This window comes from Manis javanica, chromosome 15 (genome assembly GCF_040802235.1).
Source record: "Manis javanica isolate MJ-LG chromosome 15, MJ_LKY, whole genome shotgun sequence".
Lineage (NCBI taxonomy): Eukaryota > Metazoa > Chordata > Mammalia > Pholidota > Manidae > Manis > Manis javanica.
The window spans coordinates 13,432,720-13,455,583 of NC_133170.1; the positions used below are offsets into that span (position 1 = coordinate 13,432,720).

At 39.0% G+C, this 22,864-nt stretch overlaps 1 protein-coding gene across 4 annotated transcripts in view; it reads left to right on the top strand.

The window, feature by feature from the left end:
• ST8SIA1 (ST8 alpha-N-acetyl-neuraminide alpha-2,8-sialyltransferase 1) overlaps window positions 1–22,864 on the top strand; it is a 129,135-nt gene that overhangs the window by 98,009 nt on the left and 8,262 nt on the right. For 3 of the 4 annotated variants that reach the window (XM_037020306.2, XM_037020308.2, XM_073223484.1), the window contains exon 5: window positions 2,685–2,777. The exons of the other annotated variant lie outside the window; for it this stretch is intronic. In XM_037020306.2, coding sequence (XP_036876201.1) covers window positions 2,685–2,777 — 93 coding nt within the window. The remainder of the gene's footprint in view (window positions 1–2,684; window positions 2,778–22,864) is intronic. 4 annotated transcript variants of the gene reach the window in all.

Genomic DNA, 22,864 nt, shown 5'->3' on the forward strand with positions numbered 1-22,864 from the left:
CCATTTCTCCCTCGAGTCCCCACACCTCTTTTCCCTGTTTCTTTTCAGCTTCCGTTGCTGGTGTTTCTGTGACCTACCCCCTAATGTTGGTGTTCTCCAGGGTTGCCTCTCGGCTCTCTCCCTTTTTCTCACTGTATTTGCCTTCCCCTGGGGATCACATCCATGGCCTTCACCCCCAGCCACACAACCAGAGTGCAGACTTCTCTTCTGTGCTTCAGACAGCTGTGTGTCTCCTAGCTGTCTCCATTTACCAGTGACCTCACACTCAGTACGCCTACTAAGCAAAATCTTTGCCATCACATCTTCCTTGTCCCTGCAGTCTCTGTCACCACCTTTAGCACTGTGCATCCAATCACTGGATGACCTTTAAGTCATCTTTGCACCTTGCTTCATCACCCATATCTACTTGACTGTAAAGCCCTGCCAGTATTACTTCCACATTTTTCATCAACTCCGTGCTGTCTCATTATTTCCACTGCCATCGCCCTGGTTCAGGCCGTAACATCCCCAGACCAGAGCTCAAAGAGTGTCTAAAGATCTGCTTCCAATCCATTTTTTCCCCCTACGATACAGATTTGTCTTCTCGCATCCAGCATGAGAATTCTTGACTGGCATTTCACCGCTTAGCTCATCATCCCTCCCCACTTGCTCCCCTTTGCCTCAAACCCCAACGTCACTTGTCACTCCTCAGAGACCATGCTCACCAGTTCCTCTGCACACGTGCAGTGCCCTCTGCCTAGACTGTCCTGCTCCTCATTGTCCCTTTACAAGGCTTAGCTCCCCACAAGCTGGACTCTGTCTTTTTCGTCTTTTTATTCCCAGTGCCTAGCAGGGTGTTTGATATAGAATCTTCAGAAAGTCACCAACTTAGTATGTGTCCTGTTCCAACTTTTTACAAATAAGAAAATATATTTAAAAAATTATAAATAAGGAAATAGACCCCCCAAAATACTACTAGAATGGAAAAATAAAGCTAAGAGAAAATCAAATGCTAGAATCTGCAGGGAATTTCCACTAACTGCGGTGAGGCAGGAGTTGAGTTGAGAGTCACAATCCTGAACTAAGCCTGCTGAACCAGAATAGCACAGAAATCTGGGAAGAAGATGGGAAAAGACTATGACTCAACCCCACTCTATTCACTGGCAGAGAAACACAGAAAATCCCAAAGCCACTGAACTCTGCTTCGCTGGACAGCCTCATGCCCTCCCCTCCCCTCATCGGTTCTTCTCTGTCTTCTTAGAGGAGAAAAGGAGGAAACCCTCTTGACGATACCTCACGCTGCCGTGGTTGGAGCAACAGAGGCCACAGCGCTATGCATGCTAAGTTGTGTAAAAGCTTCAGGAAAATGTTCAAGGAGGGAAGATGAGAGAAACAGCCCTAAGAATAGTGTAGCTGGAGGTGCAGTTTTTTTTTTTTTGAAGGTGTACATAATTATTTTTTTTTTTGAGAGGGCATCTCTCGTATTTATTGATCAAATGGTTGTTAACAACAATAAAATTCTGTATAGGGGGGTCAATGCTCAATGCACAATCATTAATCCATCTCAAGCCTAATTCTCATCAGTCTCCAATCTTCTGAAGCATAACGAACAAGTTCTTACATGGTGAACGAATTCTTGCATAGTGAATAAGTTCTTACATGGTGAACAGTACAAGGGCAGTCATCACAGAAACTTTCGGTTTTGATCACGCATTATGAACTATAAACAATCAGGTCAAATATGGATATTCGTTTGATTTTTATACTTGATTTATATGTGGACCCCACATTTCTCCCTTTATTATTATTTTTATTTTTATTTTTAATGAAATGCTGAAGTGGTAGGTAGATGCAAGATAAAGGTAGAAAACATAGTTTAGTGTTGTAAGAGAGCAATTGTAGATGATCAGGTGTGTGCCTGTAGACTATGTGCTAATCCGAGCTAGACAAGGGCAATAAAACATCCACGGATGCAGAAGATTTCTCTCAAAACAGGGGTGGGGGGTTTGAGGTTCTAAGCTTCACCACTGTTGTTCCCCGATTTCTCACCTGATGGCCCCCCTGCGACTGTGCCTGTCTTAGGTTGTTCCTCCCTTGAGGAATCTTACCTGTCTCTGGCTAACCAGTCATCTTCCGGGGCCATACAGGGAGATGTAAAGTTGGTGAGAGAGGAGCCATATTGTTTGAAAAGGTTAGCTTTTTACTTCTTTGCAGATTTATGCCCTGTGGCTTCTATGCCCAGCACTTGTCTCGAGGTATCTTTACCACCTGGAGGAATTATGATGCTCGGTAAATTTGATATGAGGCACGAATTCTATTTAAGGGTTGGAATTAGGAAGGAAGAAGAAAAGCTATAGAGGTAGCATATGGAAGAAAACATGGGAGGATTGATTATTTCTTTGCCATATCTTCTTGTAGAGTACCTTAAGCATGTATAGGTTTTAAACTACTAACTACCTTGTGCACACATATTAACATAATAGGAATACGGTGACATAAACTAAGCAAATCTATAATTACCATCCATCTCCAGTGAAGCCAAGAAAACCAGTTAGGCACCCTAGGCATTTGTGAAAATTTGTCTATGATATGATGGATATTGTCCAACTGTACTTGAACAGTCTGAGAGAAATCAGACAAATTAAAGCAACCCATTTCTGGGATCTGTTCACATCCCATATGTTCTTTATTCTCTCTATGTCTAGATTCAGGAAGGAAAATTTACAATCACCTAAATCATCAGTAACTGCGGATAAGAGGACGCCATGCACGCATTTTGTACCCAAACATCATTTGAGGTCAGGATTTATGGTTGTGTGTGTATGTGAGTGTTTACTATTTCAGAAAAATAATAAAAAACAGTTTGGTATAGATCCCCCAAAACATTCTGCAACATACGGCGAAAGTGATTTAAAGACTCAGAGGGAAAAACACTAAAAAAAAAAGATTTAAAAATCTCATCTCAAGATGATATACCAAAATCAATTGTTTCCTCATTGTATTAGTTTCTTGGGGCTACTGTAATAAATTCTTTCCCAGAGGGACTTGAAGAAAAACTATCAAAGTGTTAGCCTGATGCACTTAATAAGAATTGACCCATTTAGTTCAAGGAGTATTTAGGAGAACAGAGAATGAGCTGAGAGTGGAGACGAAAAGCGAGATGGCTGAGGGTGGGTAGAATAGAAAAGAAAGCAATAAATTTCTCATTGGATGCAACAAAGAGCAGAGTTAGGGTACAGAAGTCTGTAATATTTCAACTTTGAGAATGTAGAGAGCGAAAAGCCCAGAGGTGTACCAAGAAATAAGGTGCAGGAAAAAGAAAGGAGATCCAACCAATCAGTTACAGGTTTCCTGAAGAAGAATTAAGAAAGAATAAAAATTAAGCAATCATCAGACCCAATCAGGAAACAATTGTTAAAAAATCTTGGAAACTTCACTGAAACAGGACCTGGTCCACAGATTAAAATCACTCATCACATTCCAGGTCAAATTAATGGGGAAAAGACACCTTAGACATACTCTGACAACATTTTTTACATTTCAAAGATAAAAAGAAAACTTCCACATTTAATCAGAAAAACATGGTTTACCTATAAAGGAGTAAGAATCAAGGTGGCTTCAGACTTCACCATATCACTAAATTTCAGGAGAAATAGCACAGTAGGTATAGAGATTTGAAGAGCAGAGAATTCTTTATCCAGCCAAGTTATCATTCATACAAAATACAAGGGCTCAGACAAAGTATTTCTCAAATATCTTTCTTGAATTACTTGAATATATGCTTTTTGCATATGTGTCCTACAGTTGAGAGGTAAATATTCAAGAATAATAAATTTGCATATAAGGTACTAATAGTGAAATTCAAAAGCATTAGCAGTGCGGGATCTGAAACAGGGTGTTCAGGCAAATGCTTTAAAAGCAGCCCTGGGAGCGGAGAGGACAGGCTTGCTGTGTAGAGTCTGATGACGTCGTGGGGTGGAAGTACTACCACGTGATTGATTTCAAGCTATCAGTGTGTCAGTGCAGAGCTGGGAAGAAATGCATGCAGTTGATTCGCACATGCCTTTTAGGATCTGGTTCCAGCTGGACCAGTTAGTTCACCATTTGGGGGAAAACATGATTTAAAAATCTCATCTCAATTTGATATACCAAAATCAATTGTTTCTTCATTGTATTAGTTTCTTGGGGCTACCATAGTAAGTTGCCACAAACTGGGTGGCTTAAATCAACAGAAATTTGCTCTCTCACAGCTCTGCAGGCTAGTGGGCTGGACTCAGGTACGACAAGGTCGTCCTCTCTCTCTGTGGCTGGATTCCTGCCTCGCAGCTGCTGGTGGCGGCCCGCAGCCCTTAGCACCCTTGGCCAGTACACTCATCAGCCCATCTCCGCCTCCATCATCACACGGCGTTCTCCCCGAGTGGGTCTGTCTCTGTTTTCACTTCTTACAAGGACACTTGTAAGTCAGTGGATTAGGGTCCATCCTAATGTGCTGTGATCTGATTTCAATGTAGTTAATTATACCACAAAGATCCCATTTCCAAATAAGCTCTCATTCTGAGGTTCTGGATGGACATGGATTGGTGGTGGTTGGTGGGCACACTGTTCAAACCAGTATAAGTGTTAACACAAAATGTACAAAAAAAAAACCATGCAAAAAAGCATTCATGTGAATACTTATTCTGAGGATAGAATATTTTCTTTAGGAAGAAATAACCGAAGGAGGATTTATACATTTGACTCCAGAAGTTTAAAGTTTCTTCTTGTCAAAACATGAACAAAATTGAAAGTCCAACGGTAATTTGGGGGAAAATTTTCATCAGGTATAAAAAGAAAAAGGGTTAAATCTCTTTCCTATATAAAGAGCTGTGTAAATAGATGTGAAAATTTAGTTTCAGGGAATGATTGGAAATAGAGTGGAAAAGTCACCAAAGAGTACATGAGGTGGCTCATGAAATTAAGTATTCAACCATATTAATAATTAAATACATTTACATTAAAACAGCAGCAAGCTATCTATTTTTAACTACTGAAGTAGCAAAAACAAAGAGAAAAGATAATGATGGTGTACAGTCTCCTGGGAGTATAAATTAGTGCAGCCTTTCTTGTAGAAAAACAATAGAATTGACATGTATCAAGAACCTTAAAAATGTTCTTGCCTTTTGAATTAGTAATAACACTTCTAGAAGTCAATCCTAAAGTAATCTTCAAATATATGAAGCATAAAAAGTGGAAATAAAAAAATTATCAAAGAGTGAAGTATTCTCTTGAACAATTAGGAACCCTCTATTGTTGAGGATTTATTGAAAAGAGTGTAATCCATCCTACCTACTGTAAGCATAAAGGGATTTATTTAAATAGATTTTAGAGTTGTTGGAAGGGTGATGAATCAAAGTTGGGAGGGTGGGGGGAACGAAGAACAACTTCAAAAGCTGCAGCACAGAGCTTGCTGTCATCAATAGAGGCAGCATCAGAAAGCACCTGCCACATTGGGGGGGCCACAGCATCGGCTGTTGGCTCCAGACTTGTGCTACTTCAGTCTGAATCTGACTTTAAGAATGGATCCTGTCCAAGCAGGAGCTCTGTGGCATCTTATTACACTGATGGACAGTGACTGCGAAGGGGAATGAGGGGGACTCGATAATAAGGGTGAATGTAGTAACCACACTGTTTTTCCTGTTAAACATTCATAAGAGTGTCTATCAATGATACCTTAATAAAAAATAAAAAATAATTCATCCATTAAAAAAAAACGGATCCTGTCTCTGAGCTCATTTAACTCAGTTCAAAATTCAAGACACCCAGCTGCATCTCATTGGCTGAACCTACATCACAGCTGTTTCATATATAATATTTATGTCATATATATGTACACACACAGATAGAGTATTCATGTTAAAAGTATATATAACTATTGTATTAGGGTTCTCCAGAGAAACACACCAAGAGATTCCTCCCTCTGTCTCCCCCTCTCTCTCTATCTATCTAAAGAGACTTATGATAAAGAACTGGTTTGTCTAATTATGGAGGCTGGGAAGTCCCCGCAACTGCTCTCTTCAAGCTGGGGACCCAGTACAGCTGCTGGTGTAGTTCCAGTGTGAGTCTGAAGGCCTGAGAGCCAGGAAAACCAGTGGTGTAAGGTCTAGCCCAAGACCGAAGGCTTGAGAACCAAGGGTGTAGACCCCAGGCTGGAAGCAGAAGACCGATGTCTCAGCTCCGAGTGGTCAGGGGGCGAATTCCCCCGCCTGCCTATTTTTCCTATTCAGGCCCTCCATAGGTTGGATGAGGCCCACCCACACTGGGGAGGGCACCCTGCTTTCCTCAGTCTACCAGTTCAAATGCTGATCTCATCCAGAAACATCACAGGCACATCTGGAAATAATATTTAACCAGATATCTGGGCACCCATCAAGTTGACACATAAAATCAAGTTGACACAGTTATATAGACTCTTACTTCATAAACTCATTTATCAGTCATAAATAAATCAATGGGTATAAACATTGCTTGCAAGGAAAAACAAAACCCGAGAAATAGTATGTATATGGTCTTTTCCTGATTAACTAGCAATCATATTTTCTTTCACGTAGAGTGCTACTTTTTGGTAAAGTTCCATTGGTCTTTTGAGTGAATAAATTTTACTGTTCATCAACTGTGGCAAGACTCCTAAATTCTTCAGGGTCCTTCCTGTCTCCTCCATAAATAAGATTTTCCTTTTGTAAAATTAGAAATTTTCTAATGTAACTCAATTCCTGAAACAAAACTACCCACAGGTAGAGCAAAAAGATGTGTTTTTGCGATTCTGCCTTATGAGGCAGCTTATCCTAGTAAACGTCTGTCTGGGCCCTACTTTCAACTTAGCATGTGACATAGTACAAGGCTTTCCTCAAAGATTGTGACTTAATGGCCCCACTTCATTACAAGAGGCCTTTTACAGGGATGCTAAAAAGGATAAACTTGCGTGAAAATAAAATTAACCCAATAACAGATATACATTAACAAACCTTTCCCCCAAAATGTATCCTTAGTATAAATATATTTAGCCTCATCCTAACACATGGTGATTATAGGGCATGCTTTTAAGAAGATTCCAGTCTACGTGCTGTTTTTTTGACTTTCTTTTCTATTTTGAACAGTGGGTGAAGAATGGTGGTATTAGTCATATTTTAGGGAAATAGGAAAATGACTCCTGTGTGTACATAACATAAAATTTGTTACTCAGAATACTTTAGCATAGGCAGGTAGTGACTCAGGACAGACAGAAATGGAAGAAATTGCTCTTTGCCCTGCATCTAATATAGGTATAAGTAGAAACGGTTTACTTTAAAAGCTGATGTAATCCACCTAACACTTGAATCACAACCTGAAATGAAATGAAAATAGAAGTTCTGCTTTCAGCAGCTGTAATATAATTAACTCTTAGGCTCTGTTTTTACCTCGCTACCCAATCAACTTTTTGCATCTACTAAGGTATGTTTGGGGTTGTTTGCGGTTCATGATTTGAAAGACTTGGAGGTGAGGTGACATGAGTGTATAATTAGTCTTAAAGAAAGCATGTGAGACACATCTGCTCACCTCTTATTTTCTTCACTTGGATATTTCCATCTCCATCTTTATTCAGTGTGGCAGATAAATAATGGGATCAGTGATAGGGAGGGAAACAATTTTTGTTCCTTTTCTCTCTTTATGTCTCAATCTCTGTATCATACAAGCTTTCGATTGCCTGATTTTCTCTCTCTTTTTGTTTGGGGCAATAGTGTTTATTCACCTCCTCCTCTTTTTGTCTCTGTGTTTTGTATTTTCTGTTCTCTGTCTCTTTTTGCTTTCTTTCCCATCTGTTCTCTTTCTTCCTCTTCTTTTTCCAGGCGATGGTGTAAATTGGAGAATTAGGGTAGTAATAGTGTGGATGAGCAAGGTGGTGTCTGAAAGGACTGTGTGCCTTTCCAAGAAGACTACATACAGCCTAGGTGGAGTCCATCTTGGTGCTGAGAAATAAATTAAAAATGACTGAGGGGATGTCCAGGGATGAGCCTGGGGTAATATCTCCAGTTGGCCAAAGCCTGCAGGTGATATTTTGGGAGTCATGACATTTCCATATGTAAAGTAGGAAAATACAAAAACACTAAAGGTACCGATGGAGAAGAAAGGGCCTAAGGTTAGGAAAAAGCAGCTGTGGGTTTCTGGGACCACAGAAGGGGCTACAGATCTGAGTAGTGGAGCCAGGTGTGTGCCCAAAAGATCCGGAGGAAACAGCTGCACCTCACAGACACAGTGCTAGATTCCAGGACCAAACAAGAGTAACCTTAGAGCATCCTCATTAGAGGCAGCCGAAGGCGCTACCGTTTCTGTGATGATTCAGAAGGGAGAGGAGGCGGCAGCGAGACCTTCCAGGAGGGAAAGTCAGCTCCGAAGGACTTTTGCATTGTCAGTGGATGGAATATTTACCCCAAAGACCATTTTACTTTAAATGACACCGCATTAGTTTTAACTGACAGTTCTAAGGTTTTCTCATCCCATCATAAGAATGGAAACACCAGAACACGATAAAGGAGACCATAGGAGGGAAACATGCTCGACGTTTCTGAGTCGTGTACATTTCAGTCCTGACACTGGGGGTGTGTGTGTGAAAGAGGGGAAACAGTGTGTTAATAGAGGTCAACTCTGCATGGTGGTATTGTTGTGTGATTGTTATTTTATTCTTCCCTCTTTCTGTCATTCAACATATATTAAATATTTGCTGTATGCTAAACATGCTTCTTTGTGCTTAGCTTTATTTCCTGATTTCTCTACAGTTAGGCAATTACATGTTTTGCTTTTGTAAAGAGGCAAAGTGATTAAATGCTATTTAAAAAATCCAGTTCATATATTGTGGTATTTGAATGACATGTGTTCCATCATGTTGTGAATCAGGCCTTGACTTTTCTGTTCCTGAATATATGCTTTTGAGGTTGGTTAATTGTTAATTCCCAGCTCTTCAGGAATCACATTGTAGAGATTTTTATAGAGCTTAATTCCCATGCAAACCTTTTCATTCACAATTTCAGACAGACCATGTGTGATTTTATGCAAACCAGCATTTGGTTTTGATCTTCAGAAGTAGAGCAAGTTAGCCAAGTAGGATGATACCCCAGTACTCAAAGGTCACACCCAGAATGGATTAGAAAGGTTGATGTGAAAGTCAAGTCTGGCAGTTGATTCTGTTTTGAGATAATCATCTCTCTATGGGACAGGTATTTTTCATGCCAAATACAATGGGTCATGGACACCCTAGCATGTCTGGTGGCAGCCTGTAAAAGTAACCATTGCAAGGTACAGGTGGGCCATGCTACTGAGATAGCTCCATTTACTTTCCCACCACTATTGAATACACCTTCTAGTGGCTTTTTGGATTTGTAAATAGTTAGTTAATTATGATTTCATATCTTAAAATTCTCATCAAGAAGACCTCAGAAATTAGTTGTATTTCTGGCTTGCAATCGCCAGAATTCAGCCAGCCAAGTCACCCAGCCAAAGGCATGGTGGATGGAACATTAAATTCTCTTCTGTTTCTTCAGATGTAGTCAGTGGGCTGCACATTATGTCAGATGCCTTCACCCTCAACTCTGCCCTGACCATCCCCATTAACCCCCCAGATATTGGGGGGGGAAGAGAAACCTTGCCTTCTCCCCCTTCCTGACTCTCAGTTTGAGTTGAGTTTATGTCACGAAAGAGAAATTCAAGTTATTTTCTAACTTTCCAACTGAGAAATAGTCAAAGAAATAGAGACTATAACTCTAGAAGTACAATCAAGTTAAAACACTTGACTTAGATTTATGAACAAGATTTTATTGGCAAAAATTTTTAATTAAGTAATGATTGAATAGCAGAACCTCTCAATTAAATAAATGTGATACCTAGAATAAATGTGCAGTATACTAAAAATGTTCATGCAAATAGTTCCAATAATTGCTCTAAATTACATTATGGAGGAAAAAGATAAATTCTTCCTGATAAAACAGAGATGGTGCATTTTATAATATTTTGGAGAGGTCTCATTGTCTTATAAAACTTTGCTTATATTGAGCTTTTTTCTTTTTGATGATAGAAAAGAGAGATTGTGTGATATTCTCTCCTCTAAATAAATCTCTGACAAAATACATGAAAATGACCATTTTCACTGACCCCTGAAGTTACTCCTTCTTTGTCATTTCTAAGTATTCATTGACAGTTTGGAATATCAGTTGCATATTTAATTTTTTTTTTCACAAAATAAAGACAAATGACAAATGAACATACAGTTACACCCACCTCAGTATTCTAAGAATGCCTGGATAAACCCATGCCAGTTATAGTCTGCCTAGGAAGTGATTTTACTTCCTTGGAGATAATGCTTATTTCTCTACAGTTCTTTGAGAATTGGTTTCTCATTACTTATTCTTGCAAAGAAGACAAGATGAAGATGCTGGTGGTAATGACGATGATGGAAGTGATAGGGAGGTTGATGAAAGCTAAAAATCATAAGAATTCTCCGTGCCAGGCACTATTCTAAGTGCTTTCTGCATATGAATGCACCTAGTCCTCACAGCGACCCTATAACTAGGTGCTCTTAATATCTCCATTTTTTTTTCCGATGAGAAAATTGAGGCATAAGGGGATGAAGTAACTTGCCTAAGGTCAGTCAGTTTGCCCATGCAAGAGGCTGAACACCCGTCTTCTCAAAGTGCCTTCCTTATAATTGGAAGTCGCATTTGAGATCATCATTGTCTATATTAGAAAGTTTTGTAAAATACAAATACGGCAAGATCAATGGGCTGTGAAACACCGTCTACTTTTAAGATGACTGCTTTCTTATAAGGCCACAATTGCCATATTTTTTTTTACTTAAATGGTGATATTCTACAGATTAGAATGTACCTCACTTAACTTCATGTCTCAGAATGAATCAATATGTATTTTTAAGGTTTAGTGTGATTTTAATTTCACATTGAAATGTAGAGAAATAAATATAATTGCTATTCTGAGCACTACAAAAGGGAAAACCCTTAAAAGAGTACCACGAACCATGGTCAGAAACAGCTAGCACAATTTTATGTATCTTGGGAAAATGAGATTTTTCTAAATGGTTCCTGAGATTAAAACTGATTACGTGATTCTTAGAGGGTTTGATGTTTGTCAGAAATTACTGTATCTGTTTACAAGAAAATGAACCAGTATCTAATGAGAGATTTGTATTTAAGAGTGCCATTCAATTTCTAATTATCCATTTTCAGGTTTAAGGCAGGGGAATAGTTTGCATAAAAACCAGTGAGAGAAAATGTTGCTTGACAAACGTGTAGGCAATGAAAAGTGTTATCTTATGTTATCTTAGTATTTTCAGGGGGAGAAAAGCATTTTTTGTTTTCTCCTGTAGTATATTTAGGAATGAATTACCGGCATTTTGTGACAGGTGCGCAAAGCTTCAAAATGCACTCCATTCCTGTTTGTGTTCATGAAACAACGAATGCCTACACAGTGTATGATGAAAGCTTAGGGAACACAAAGGTAAAGGACACTGGCCTTTCCTGAAAGAATTCGGTGAAGGAGCCATAAAAATTAAAGATATGATTACATGACAAGGTTCGTACTGTGCTGAAAATAAAGTACTGAAAGAGCACCGAGTTGGATACCTGACACAGGCTAGGGCTGTAGGAAACCATCTCCAGCAGATGCTGTAAGGAGCCCTGAAGATGAGGAGAACTCAGCAGGGCGCAGGGGGCCTTCACCGCAGACAGGAGGAGCCGCACATGTCATGGCCTGGAGGAGTGAGTGGGCATGCCCCGTTTGGGGGACATCAGGTAGTGCGAGGGACCAGGGCAGGAGGTGCTGACGACCACTTGGAAAAGGAGGCTTGAGAGGCGACAGGGAATATTAATGGAAGGCCGTGAATAACACATTGTCTGGGTGAGTTGAGGACAAGAGTGTTGAATCAAGAGTCAGATGAGCTGAGTTTTAATCCAGAGGCTAGTACATTTCAGCTGTGAAACTTTGTTTGCGGGTTTAACTGCTTTGATCTCAGTTTGCTCAGCAGCAGAAAAGAGATGATGCCCTCTTCATGGCGTTACCATGAGGCTTAAATAAGATAACATGTGTTAAACAAGAATCTTTTAGAATTTGTCGATTATTTCTGTGATTTTGATTATTGGTCTTCTGATTCTTATCCCAGACCCATAATATCATAAATACACAAGGGTCCGTATCTGCTACTTTTTTTTTTTTTCTCTGCTTCAAAGGGACTTTTGATTCCATGGTCTCATTGCCATTTGGAATTGTGAATAAGTTTTGAGGATTGACATTAAATTTGTTGCCCACAGGCAAAACCTGACCTGGATAACTATTTTGCTTGGCTATTGCTTTTTTTTTCTTTTTTAATTTGAACTCATTTAGATGGGACATGTACGTTCCATTTCCGGAGTCACACCCTCTTGTCGTATACCTGGCCTCTTCACGTATTTTCCTAATCTGCTTGTCCCTTTTACACAACTGAGTGTTCAACCCATGATCTAGGTTAATTTCTACTGAAATAGTTCATGATGTGGGAAACTTTCACGCTGCTAAATCTCCAGGTAGCACTTTCTGTCTTTACTTCACTTGATCTCTCCTTAGCATTTACTGCTGCTGATAAACTTCTGGAACTCTTTTCTCCTCCTGTTACTGACACTCTTCTGGTGTCCTTTCACTTTTCCGCCCATGTACCCTTGGCAACAGCTCCGCCTCCTTTGCCCACCATTTAACTGGTGTAATTTGTCAGTGTTTTTTGGGTTGGTCCATTGCTCCTTCAAGTGACCCCATGGCCGTGGCTCGACACGTTCAAAATTGGATACCAGTCTTTCCCTTCAAACTTCCTTCCATGGTAGTACATGTCATGGTGAAAGTAGCCACCAGAGGTCCATGCCATCCAGCCCCTAAACTGAAACTACCCTCACACCCACGAGGGATACATATTCCACAACTGGCACAGAATTCACATTGAATCAGAGCAGACCCTGCCCTGTATACGTCACCATTGCTTTGCAATTGGACGTCAGCCCTGCTCCTCCCAGTCACCAGCCTGCTTCCCCCTCCTCCCCTACAGCCCCTGTGGTAAGACCCTCATCATTCTCCCCATGGACCAATGCATGCTAAATAGTCTCCCTGTTTCCTTATGGGTAAGCTCTGAACCTTGATTGGCAGTAGATCATCCTTTTACTCTGGCCATGCACCAAGCTAGCCTCATCCCAAGGGCTCTGCGGCTTACCATTTAAAATTATTTGCATATCCCTGAACGCCACCTCTCGCCACTCCATGCCTGTGCCCACACTGCGCTCTCAGCCAAGTACTCTTCCCCCTCAACTCTGTTTACATCGCTAACTTCCATTTGTTCTTCAAAATTCAGTTCAGATATATCCATCTCTCAAAGGCCTGTCCTAAATTTCTCTCCTCTTAATCTCCCCAGTCTGGGTTTGCAACCTCCACTTTGCAAATATTTTAAAAGTGTTTGTCTTTAGGCCATATTTTAAATACATACTATGCATGAATGGAATAGCTCAGTATGATGTGTTGTTTGCAATCTGGTAACATATTATCCTGTGGAAGAGACACCTCCATCAGATGTAAAAGTCCAGAGGAGGAAAGTATTGCAAGTCAACACAAAATTAACATCCACCGACAGAGGAAAAGGAAGGAACAGCTGCATAAACAAACAGCTGCCCAAACAGAGAGAAAAATGAGTGAGCAACCGTGAACATGGCAAATGGTCCAGAATATTAGAAAAGCAAGTAAATAATATGAGGAAATGAGTTAATCTGCTGGAAAACTGACGAAACACTTGAATAGCATGTAAATTATAAGGAAAAGTGTTCAAATAAAAGTTACCACAGAGAAAAAAATGGCAATAAATACTCCATAAAATGTGTATTTTTAAAAAGAAATTTATCTTAAGAGATAAATTAACTTGAGTATCTGTGACTTTTTTGTAAATTGTCTTATACTGCACAGAGTACGTTATAATAATACTAAAACTTGAACAAAATCACGCCATAATCCTAATTTATTGTGTTGGAAAGAGTAAACTAGAAATTCACTTATTGTTTTACTTTGCCCTGATGTGATTATTAAGAGGCTTGACGTTTTAAAAGGAAAGAAGAAAAGTTTGAAGCTAGCAGGAATTGGTTCTTAAAGTTTAAGGAAAGAAGCCATTTCCATAACATAAAAATGCTAGGTGAAAAAATCCAGATGGAGAAGCTGCAGAAACTTATCCAGAAGATCTAGCTAAGATAATTAGTGAAGGTGGTTACACAAAACAACAGCTTTTCAATGTAGAAAAAAAACAAAAGCCCTCTATTGGCAGAAGATGCCATCTAGGACTTTGATTGCTAGAAAAGTCAGTGCCTGGCTTCCAGCTTCAAAGGACAGGCCGACTGCCCGACTGCCTTGTTAGAGGGCTCATGCAGCTGGTGACTTTAACTTGAGGCCAGTGTTTATAGACCAGTCCGCAAATCCTAGGGTCCTTAAGAATTAATGCTAAATCTACTCTGCCTGTGCTGTATAAAGAATAACAAAACCTGCATGACAGTGAATCTGTTTACCACGTGATTTACTGAATCATTTAAGTCCACTATTAAGATCTGCTGCTCAGAAAAGGAAAATTGCTTTCAAAAGACTGCTGCTCATTGACAATGCACCTGGTTACCCAAAGCTCTGATGGAGATGTACAAGGTTAATGTTACTGCCATGCCTGGTGACATAACATCCATTCTGCAGTCCATGGATCAAGGAGTCATTCTGGCTCTCAAGTCTCAGTATTTAAGAAATACATTTTGTAAGGCTGTCACTTCCATAGATGGAGATTCCTCTGATGGTTACGGGCAAAGTCAATTGAAAACCTTCTGGAACTGTTTCACCATGCTAGATGCCATTAAGAACATCCGTGATTCATGGGAAGAGGTCAAACTATTGACATGAACAGGAGTTTGGAGGACGTTGATTTCAACCCTTATGGATGAATTCCAGGGGTTCAAAACTTCAGAGGAGGAAATAACTGAGATGTGGTAGAAACAGCAGGAGAACTAAAGTTAGAAGTGGAGCCTGAAGATGGGGTTGAATGGCTGCATCTCAGGACAAAACTTTAACAGATGAAGAGTTGCTTTTTATGGATGAGCAAAGAAAATGGTTTCTTGACATGGAAACTAATCCTGGTGAAGATGCTGGGATGATTGTTGAAATGACAACAAAGGACTTAGAATATTACATAAACTTAGTTAATAAGGCAGTGGCAGGGCTTGAGAGGATTGGCTCCAAATTTGAAAGAAGTTCTACTGTGCGTAAAATGCTATCAAACAGCATTGCACGCTACTGAGAAATTGTTCGTGAAAGGCAGTCAATATGTGTGGCAAATTTCATCATTGTCTCATTTCAAGAAATTGCTACAGCCAGTTCAGCCTTCAGTAGCCACCACTCTGATCAATTTGCAGCTGTCAACACTGAGACAAGACCCTCCACCAGCAAAAGATTACAGCTTGTCGAATGCTCAGATGATAGCATTTTTAGCCATGAAGTATTTTAAAATGAAGGTATGTACTTTTTTAAAGATGTAATGCTATCACTTAGTAGACTACAGTATAATGTACACATAGCTTTTATATGCACTGGGAAACCAAAAATTCATTTGACTCACTGTGGTAATTTGTATTATTGTGGCTGTTAGGAAGTGAACCTCTAATATTTCTGAGATACGCCTGTTATCTCTTTAATGCTTTTGTTCAGGTGTTACATTGGCATAGTCCTTCTCTGACAACCTATAGCTCCCCATACCCCTCCGTGCCACTCCTTCCCTGTTACATTTAAATGTATTTTACCAACATGGGATTGTATTGTTAATAATCTTTTTAAAAGACAGTTTATTTAGAGCATTTTTGTTTGCAGCAAAATTGAAAGTACAAAGATCTCCCATAGAGCCCTTACCCCCACACATACATATGCTCTCCCATTATAATATCCCCCCACCAGCATGGTGAGAATGAGTTGCTGTTGCTCCATCTCTCACAAGTGTGTGGTGTTGTTAATGTTTGGGATTTTGGCCATTCTCATAGATGTGTAGTGGTATCTTGTCATTATTTTAATTTGCATTTCCCCAAGGATAAGCGATGCCAGAGCATCTTTTCATATGTATATTTGCCATTTGGTGAGGTGTCTTTTAAAATCTTGGCCCATTTTTTAGTTGAGCTGTTTGTTTTTTTATTGTTGAATTTAAAGTGTTCTTTGTATATTTTGGAGAACAGTTCTTCATCATCTGTCTCTTTTGCATATATTTTCTCCCAGGTTCTGGTTTGTCTTCTCATTCTCTTGATACTGTCTTTCACAGAGCAAAAGTTTTTAATTTTAATGAAGCCCAGCATATTATATCTTTCACAGATATTGCATCTAAAAAGTTAACTTATCTAAAAATGTTGTCACTATTGCCAAGGTCATCTAGGTTTTTTCTTACGTTATCTTCTAGAAGTTTTATAGTTTTGCCTTTTATATTTAATTCTCTGATCCATTTTCAGTTAAATTTTGTGTTGGGTGTAAAATCTGTGTCTAGATTCATTTATTTGCATGTGGATGTCCACTTGCACCAGCACCATTTGTTGAAAAGACAATCTTTGCTCCATTGTATTGCCTTTGCTCCCTTGTCAAAAATCAGCTGACTATATTTATGTGGGTCTGTTCCTAGGCTCTCTGTTCTGCTCCTTTGATCTATTTGTCTATTCTAGTCTTTTGCCAATACCATACTGTTTTGACTACTGTAGCTTTATTGTAAGTCTTGAAGTCGAATAGCGTCAGCCGTCTAACTTTGTTCTCCTTTAATATGGTGTTGACTGTTCCAGATGTTTTGCCTCTCTTATAACTTTTAGAACCAATTTGTTGATATCCACAAAATAACTTTCTGCCCTTTTGATTGGGATTGCAGTGATTTGATAGATCACATTAAGAATAACTGCCATCTTGACAATATTTAGTTTTCCTACCCAGGAACATGTAATATCTCTCAAGTCACATCTCATTTATTTATATCCTTTATTTTGTTCATCAGAGTTCTTTAGTTTTCCTCACATAGATCTTGTACATATCCTGTTAGATTGAATTTATGCTGAAGTACTTCATTTTTGGGGGTGCTGATGTAAATGCTATTGTGTTTCTTTCTTTCAAATTCCACATATCCATTGCTGATACATAGAAAAACAACAGACTTCTTTTGTCCTACATTCTTGCTTAATTTTTTATTAGTTTCAGGAATTTTTTAAATCTATTGTTCTGGTTTCCTCCATAGATGGTTGTGTCATCTGCAGAGACAGTTTTATTTATTTCTTCCCAATCTGTGTACCTTTTATTTCCTTTTCTTGTCTAACTGTATTAGCAGGACGTCCAGTAAAATGTTGCAAAGGTGGAGGTGAAAGGGGACATCCTTGACTTGTTTCTGATCTTAGTAGGAAAGCTTTAAATTTCTCACCATAAAGCATAATGTTAGGTTTTTTGTAGATATTCTTTATCAAGGTGAAGTTCTTCCATTCTTGACTTAGCTGTGGATTTAAAAAATTCGATATTGTATAAGTCTCAAGTGGTTCCAATAAATCATTTTCCAGTTGGTTCTCTTACATATGTATATATCATTTGCAAATATTGACAGATTTCCCCTCCTAAACATATTTGAAATGTGTTTTTAAAAAACTTTTCCAGTGTGTGTGTGTGTGTATCTTTCTTTTGTTGAGTTCTCATTTTATTATATTTCTGGTCAGATGATATGGTCTATATGATGACAATTGTTTTAATGAATTTTTACATATATCAAATTTTCTTTTGTGACATGAGTGGTCAATTTTAGAAATTTTCTATTTATGTTTAAAAATAATAGACATTTTTAATTGAAAACTCACTATGACTGTGGGTTTGTGAATACTTACCTGAATTTTAATCAGTGTTTACTATATGTATTTTGAAACTCTGTTAGGTGCATAAAATTTCCTATTACAAAATTTATATTGACCAATATAAATATAAATTGCTTGATCTTTTTATGACTTAAAATTTTAATTTCCATTTTTACCAAAATAACACATGCATATAGTTTTAACAATCAAGTAGCATGGCAAAACTTAAAGCGGGAAAGAAGCAATCTCCTCTCTCACATTCCAAGTAGTGTTTCAAGATTTGCAACTTCTGTAGCTGATTTTTCTCTTGTTACATTTCAAAGCAGAATGCTTGATTATAGTTTTAAACTTTCTGATTTTTCTGCAGATTTCTTACGGAAAAATAGAGATTTCTCTCTCTTAAAGGGCTCCCCATAGCCCCCCACCATCACAACTATGCTTTCCTGACTTCTCAACCCAGATATATCACCGTCACATCATAGTGAGTGCTCACATTAGTGTCTACATAGCGATGCTCATCTGAGACAAAAAGTGTATTACAAGTATTAATAATCTTCTCAACTTTTAACTTTTCCCTAGAGCAACTTAAGGTTTTCCGCGCAACAGTCATTCATTCCAGACTCCCATCAGAACTGCCGACATGTCAGTCTATCAGGGCTCTTTGTTGTTGCTGAGATATTCTTTCAGGAACTTTTTCTCCCACTAGAATTTGGTTGGTGGGTTTCTGGGCCTGCTGGGTAGCTGTTTTCCTGAAGCTTTCCTTTCCCAGAATCCATCAGTTAACTTTTTACATTGACAGGGGCTCTTTCTTATTATCTAAATGTTTTTTTTTCTATTATAGCGACTACTATAGTCAAGACTTTTCAAACCGTCTACTTCATGGATGCCATAACTGTTAATATTTCCAAACAAACTATGGGGTTTTCTTCTGCTTCTTGGATGATTCTGGTTTCCTTGAAGTTCATTTTTTTCTTCCATTTTGTTCTGAGTGTCATTTTGAATGCTTTCCTTAGTGTCTGCTGATCTTGGCTATCTGTTCTTCTTTGGCAACAGGAAGCTTTGTGCAGTCTGGACCTCTCACAGGTGGACTTCACCCTTGGTTGAGAAGGTGGCCAGGTAGCTTTCTCGTGGGTGACTCCCAAATGCCATTATCTATGTGTCTTTTCACTTGGGTCAGTCAGTGTCAGTATTCTACTTGGGAACTATAAGCTTGGCTGCCAATACAGCATTCGTTGGAAAAATCCCTGGTTTTCTCTGGGCTGGGCTAACTCTGGGCACACAGCCACTATTCCTCCCCAAAGGCTGACGTCCCTTTCCCGCTACACATGGTGACAATTGGCTAGTGCAGGCATTTGGGTGCAGTCCACCTAGTTGTCCCTGCTGCCCCATAATCTGAACAATAACCTGGAGGATTGCTGTAAGACAACCACCTTCTCCTGTATCTCCTGACTTTAGGTATAGGGCACTGTCGCCTGTTAGAGCAATGCTCAGCAGGTTAGTTTATGCGCTGGTTTCCTTACGTAAGCTCCGTGCTTTTCAGAGGTTGCTCACATTTAGGGACTTGCAGGGTTTTTCCTTCTTCATGTTTTTCAGGGTGGATGTAGATTTTTAAAAACATTTTCTCTCTCATTTCTGAAATGTGCCGTAAGAGAGGAAAGCTGGACCCTCACCTTTCCTGATTCTATCTAGTTAGCCTCTTGACTAATCCAAAGTTGAACATTTTAACATTTTTTATTAATTGCGATTTCTTTTAGATTAATTGTATTTTTGCCCATCTTCATGTCAGGATATCTGTATTTAGGCTCTAATGTTATCAACATTAGCCTTCTATTTGTCATATTTGATGAAAATATTTTTCAGTCATTCCCTTTATTTTAGTTATCTTATTTTTCATGGTAATGAAGTTTCATATCTTGACATAATCAATTTTGTCAATATTTTCCTTTGTGGGAAGAGATTTGCAAATGTCTGATAAATTCACAATTTACTTTCTATAGTTTTTCTTGTAATGTAGACTTTAAATATTTATTTTACTTATCTGGAAATTATTTTACAATTTTCTTATCAAGTATGAATCTATTTCCCCTCAGATTTCCAGATTAAGTAATTATCTTGATATTATTATATTTTAAAATGTTATCATCTCTCTTTATTATCCTATATTAAGTTCATTTGTAAATGTGCTCTGTTTTGCACTTTCTGCGCTTTCTGTTGATAAGTATCTTCTGTTTCATGCCCATAATCATTATATAGTAATCATTTCTATTTTGAATAATTCATTGATATATTTTTCTTTTTTTCAATTATTATTTAATGGTTTTCTGTTCATACAGTACATGAGTTAGGTTATAAAAATTAAAAGATGAACAAGACTTGTCCTTTGTCTTCAAGGAGTACATAGCATTATAGGGTATGATCAGTTCATACTGAAGAGTTCTAAGAAGACTCCTTTGAGGGCTCAAGTCGGAAGGAAGGAATAAGCTGGAGAAGGAAAAATTTAAGCCAAGTCTTGATATATAGGCAGAACTCCATCAGAGCAATGAATGGATGAGCCAAAAGGAACCTATAAATGCCAAAAGATGTGGACAGGTGCACATAAAGGGATGGCTGGAGTGTGGGTGAGGGCAGAGAGAGTGGGCAAGTGTGAGGCTGGAGAGAGAAGTTAGAACAGCACTCTTTGATAGTTCTAGTTGAATTTTGTAATAATTTAATAAAATTCACAATCACCCCTGTTACGCTCTGGATCAGGATAACATTAAATATGTCAAGTATGCCGTCAGTAAGTGTTGAATTGAACCAAACTTTTAAATAGCCATTTGTTGAAGAACAGGGTAGGTAAAGAGTAACATAAGCTAGTTCTTTAACTGTGTCAATAAAATTAACACTGTAGTAAATTCAAGATGTGAGTTCCTTTTCAAAGTTAAAACTCAAGGAAGGAAGGCTACCCTCATGAAGAAAGATCAGCCAGCTTTAAGACAGGGAACATCAAATCAATTGCCCTGATTTTATTGGCTCTGTAATTCTCATTAGTCTGTAGTCTGCTACAGAAACAGGGATAAATTCCACTGGCCGGCAGAGCCCTCTGAATAAGAGCCGTTTTGCACAGCAATAAGGAAGGAATGAGAGCAGGAAGGGGGACAAGCAGAAGTAGACCCACTGCTCTAGAACGGTGGTGGTGGAATGAGAAACTGGAATGTAGCTCTGGGAACAGTATAGGTATATGAAGAGTTTTCTCTTAAGTTCTAACCATGTCAAAAGGGAATAATTCAGTAGAAATGGAAAGGTTAAATGTCTTAAAGAGGGGAGACCCACTTTGAATATGAGTTCCTTAGAACGTGAAAAGGCTTGTTTTAAGACACTCAGGGAAAGGGGGCACTTCTTCCTTTTAGAATTGCTACAAGCCTAAAATTAGAAGTTGTAAAGAAAGAGATGTTGAGGGACAGATGCAGAGAGCTGGACAACTTACATTGATGGCTTTAATTTTCTAAATCAATATAACCTCTGGACACCTGCATCAGAATTGCCAGGGAGTGCTGGATAAAAATTCAGCAACCTAGTTCACTCTCATTAGAACCAGAGTTTGAGAACTGCAGTTTAAACGAAGGGGGAGGCTGTCTGTAGGGTGTGTCTGCCTGACTGGGAAAGCATTAGTGTATTAGAAAGAGAGCAGAAAATATGGGTAGGCAATGGACAAAGTAGAAGAATTACTAAGCAGTGTCTTTTGCAGTTGGGAAGCAGGGGTTTGTATTGGTTATTTAACCATAACCATGACCATATATGCTTCCATGGCTTCTTCCAGGGTAAAGTGATTCTACTAAAACCCTGTTACCACTTTTCTGTTTGTTAGAGCCCAGAGAGAAATGCTACAGCAGGCTGCTGAGTCAAGAACATGAAGAAAACTTGAGCAATTTCCCTTATGTTGGTCATGAGAAACACACCTTTCTTTGGCAGGTGGAGTTAATAACACTGACTGCCACGTAAAATTCTGTAGATTTGCTTATTCAGAATTTTAGTTTCACATATTTATAATGAGCCCACCAACACGTCAGGCTCAATTCCATCCCTAGATGCTACTGTTCTCCCTGCACGCAACCTGGTCTGCAGGCTGCCAGTGTGACCTTTCCCGGGATCACCAGGGTTACCTTTTTTGACACAGATCAACAAGCAAACCAATGAAGACATATTTATAACCAAACAGTGGGTAAGGTTCCCTGTCATCACAGAGTGAAGTCAAGACAAATGAGAGACACTCAAAGGGTTTTGCCACAGGCCTGGTCTTCCACCCCTGCCTCTGCTGTTCCTGCCTCGCCCGTTCCAGGGACCCTGCATCCTCACGACCGTTTCAGTCCACTGGGCACTTGCCTGGGCTCCGAGTGGTGCCCCTCCTAGTTTAGTTGCTGTTTTCCCTGTTGTTTTCCGAAGAAGGTGTAGTTCAGTGTCATTCATCCCCTCTCTGTAACTTTCTTCTCCCAAGGCAAAATTCATTCTTTTTTCATCTGGATTCCATAGTACTTTACACAAATATCAACTGCTGAATTTAAAACATTATGTTGTACTCATTTATGGTTCTGTTTGTACAACTGGACTTGAATTTCTTGAAATTGGGTCATTACATTTTTAATTCCCCAGTGCCTGACGTAGAGGATGTATACCATCAATTTTAGTTGAATACATTGGAACCAGAGATCCTCAATGTAACCCAAAGTAAAATAACACAGGGAAGTAGAGTTCTTTGGAGCAGACAATATGAGCAACTCTCAGCATCATTTTGTAATAATAGTCTTTCTTTTTCCATCCAATAGTTATTATATACCAGTGGGTTAATCTGAATACTTACCAAATCATAGAGTATTTATGGGAAGAAGTATCTTAGAAGTGGCTCCTTTGATTTGCAGATGAAGAAGCCAGTCTTATGCTTATGTCAGGCCACCCAAGTAGCTTTTATCAAAATCCCATCAGCCAACCAAAAGCCTTTGTGAACTCCA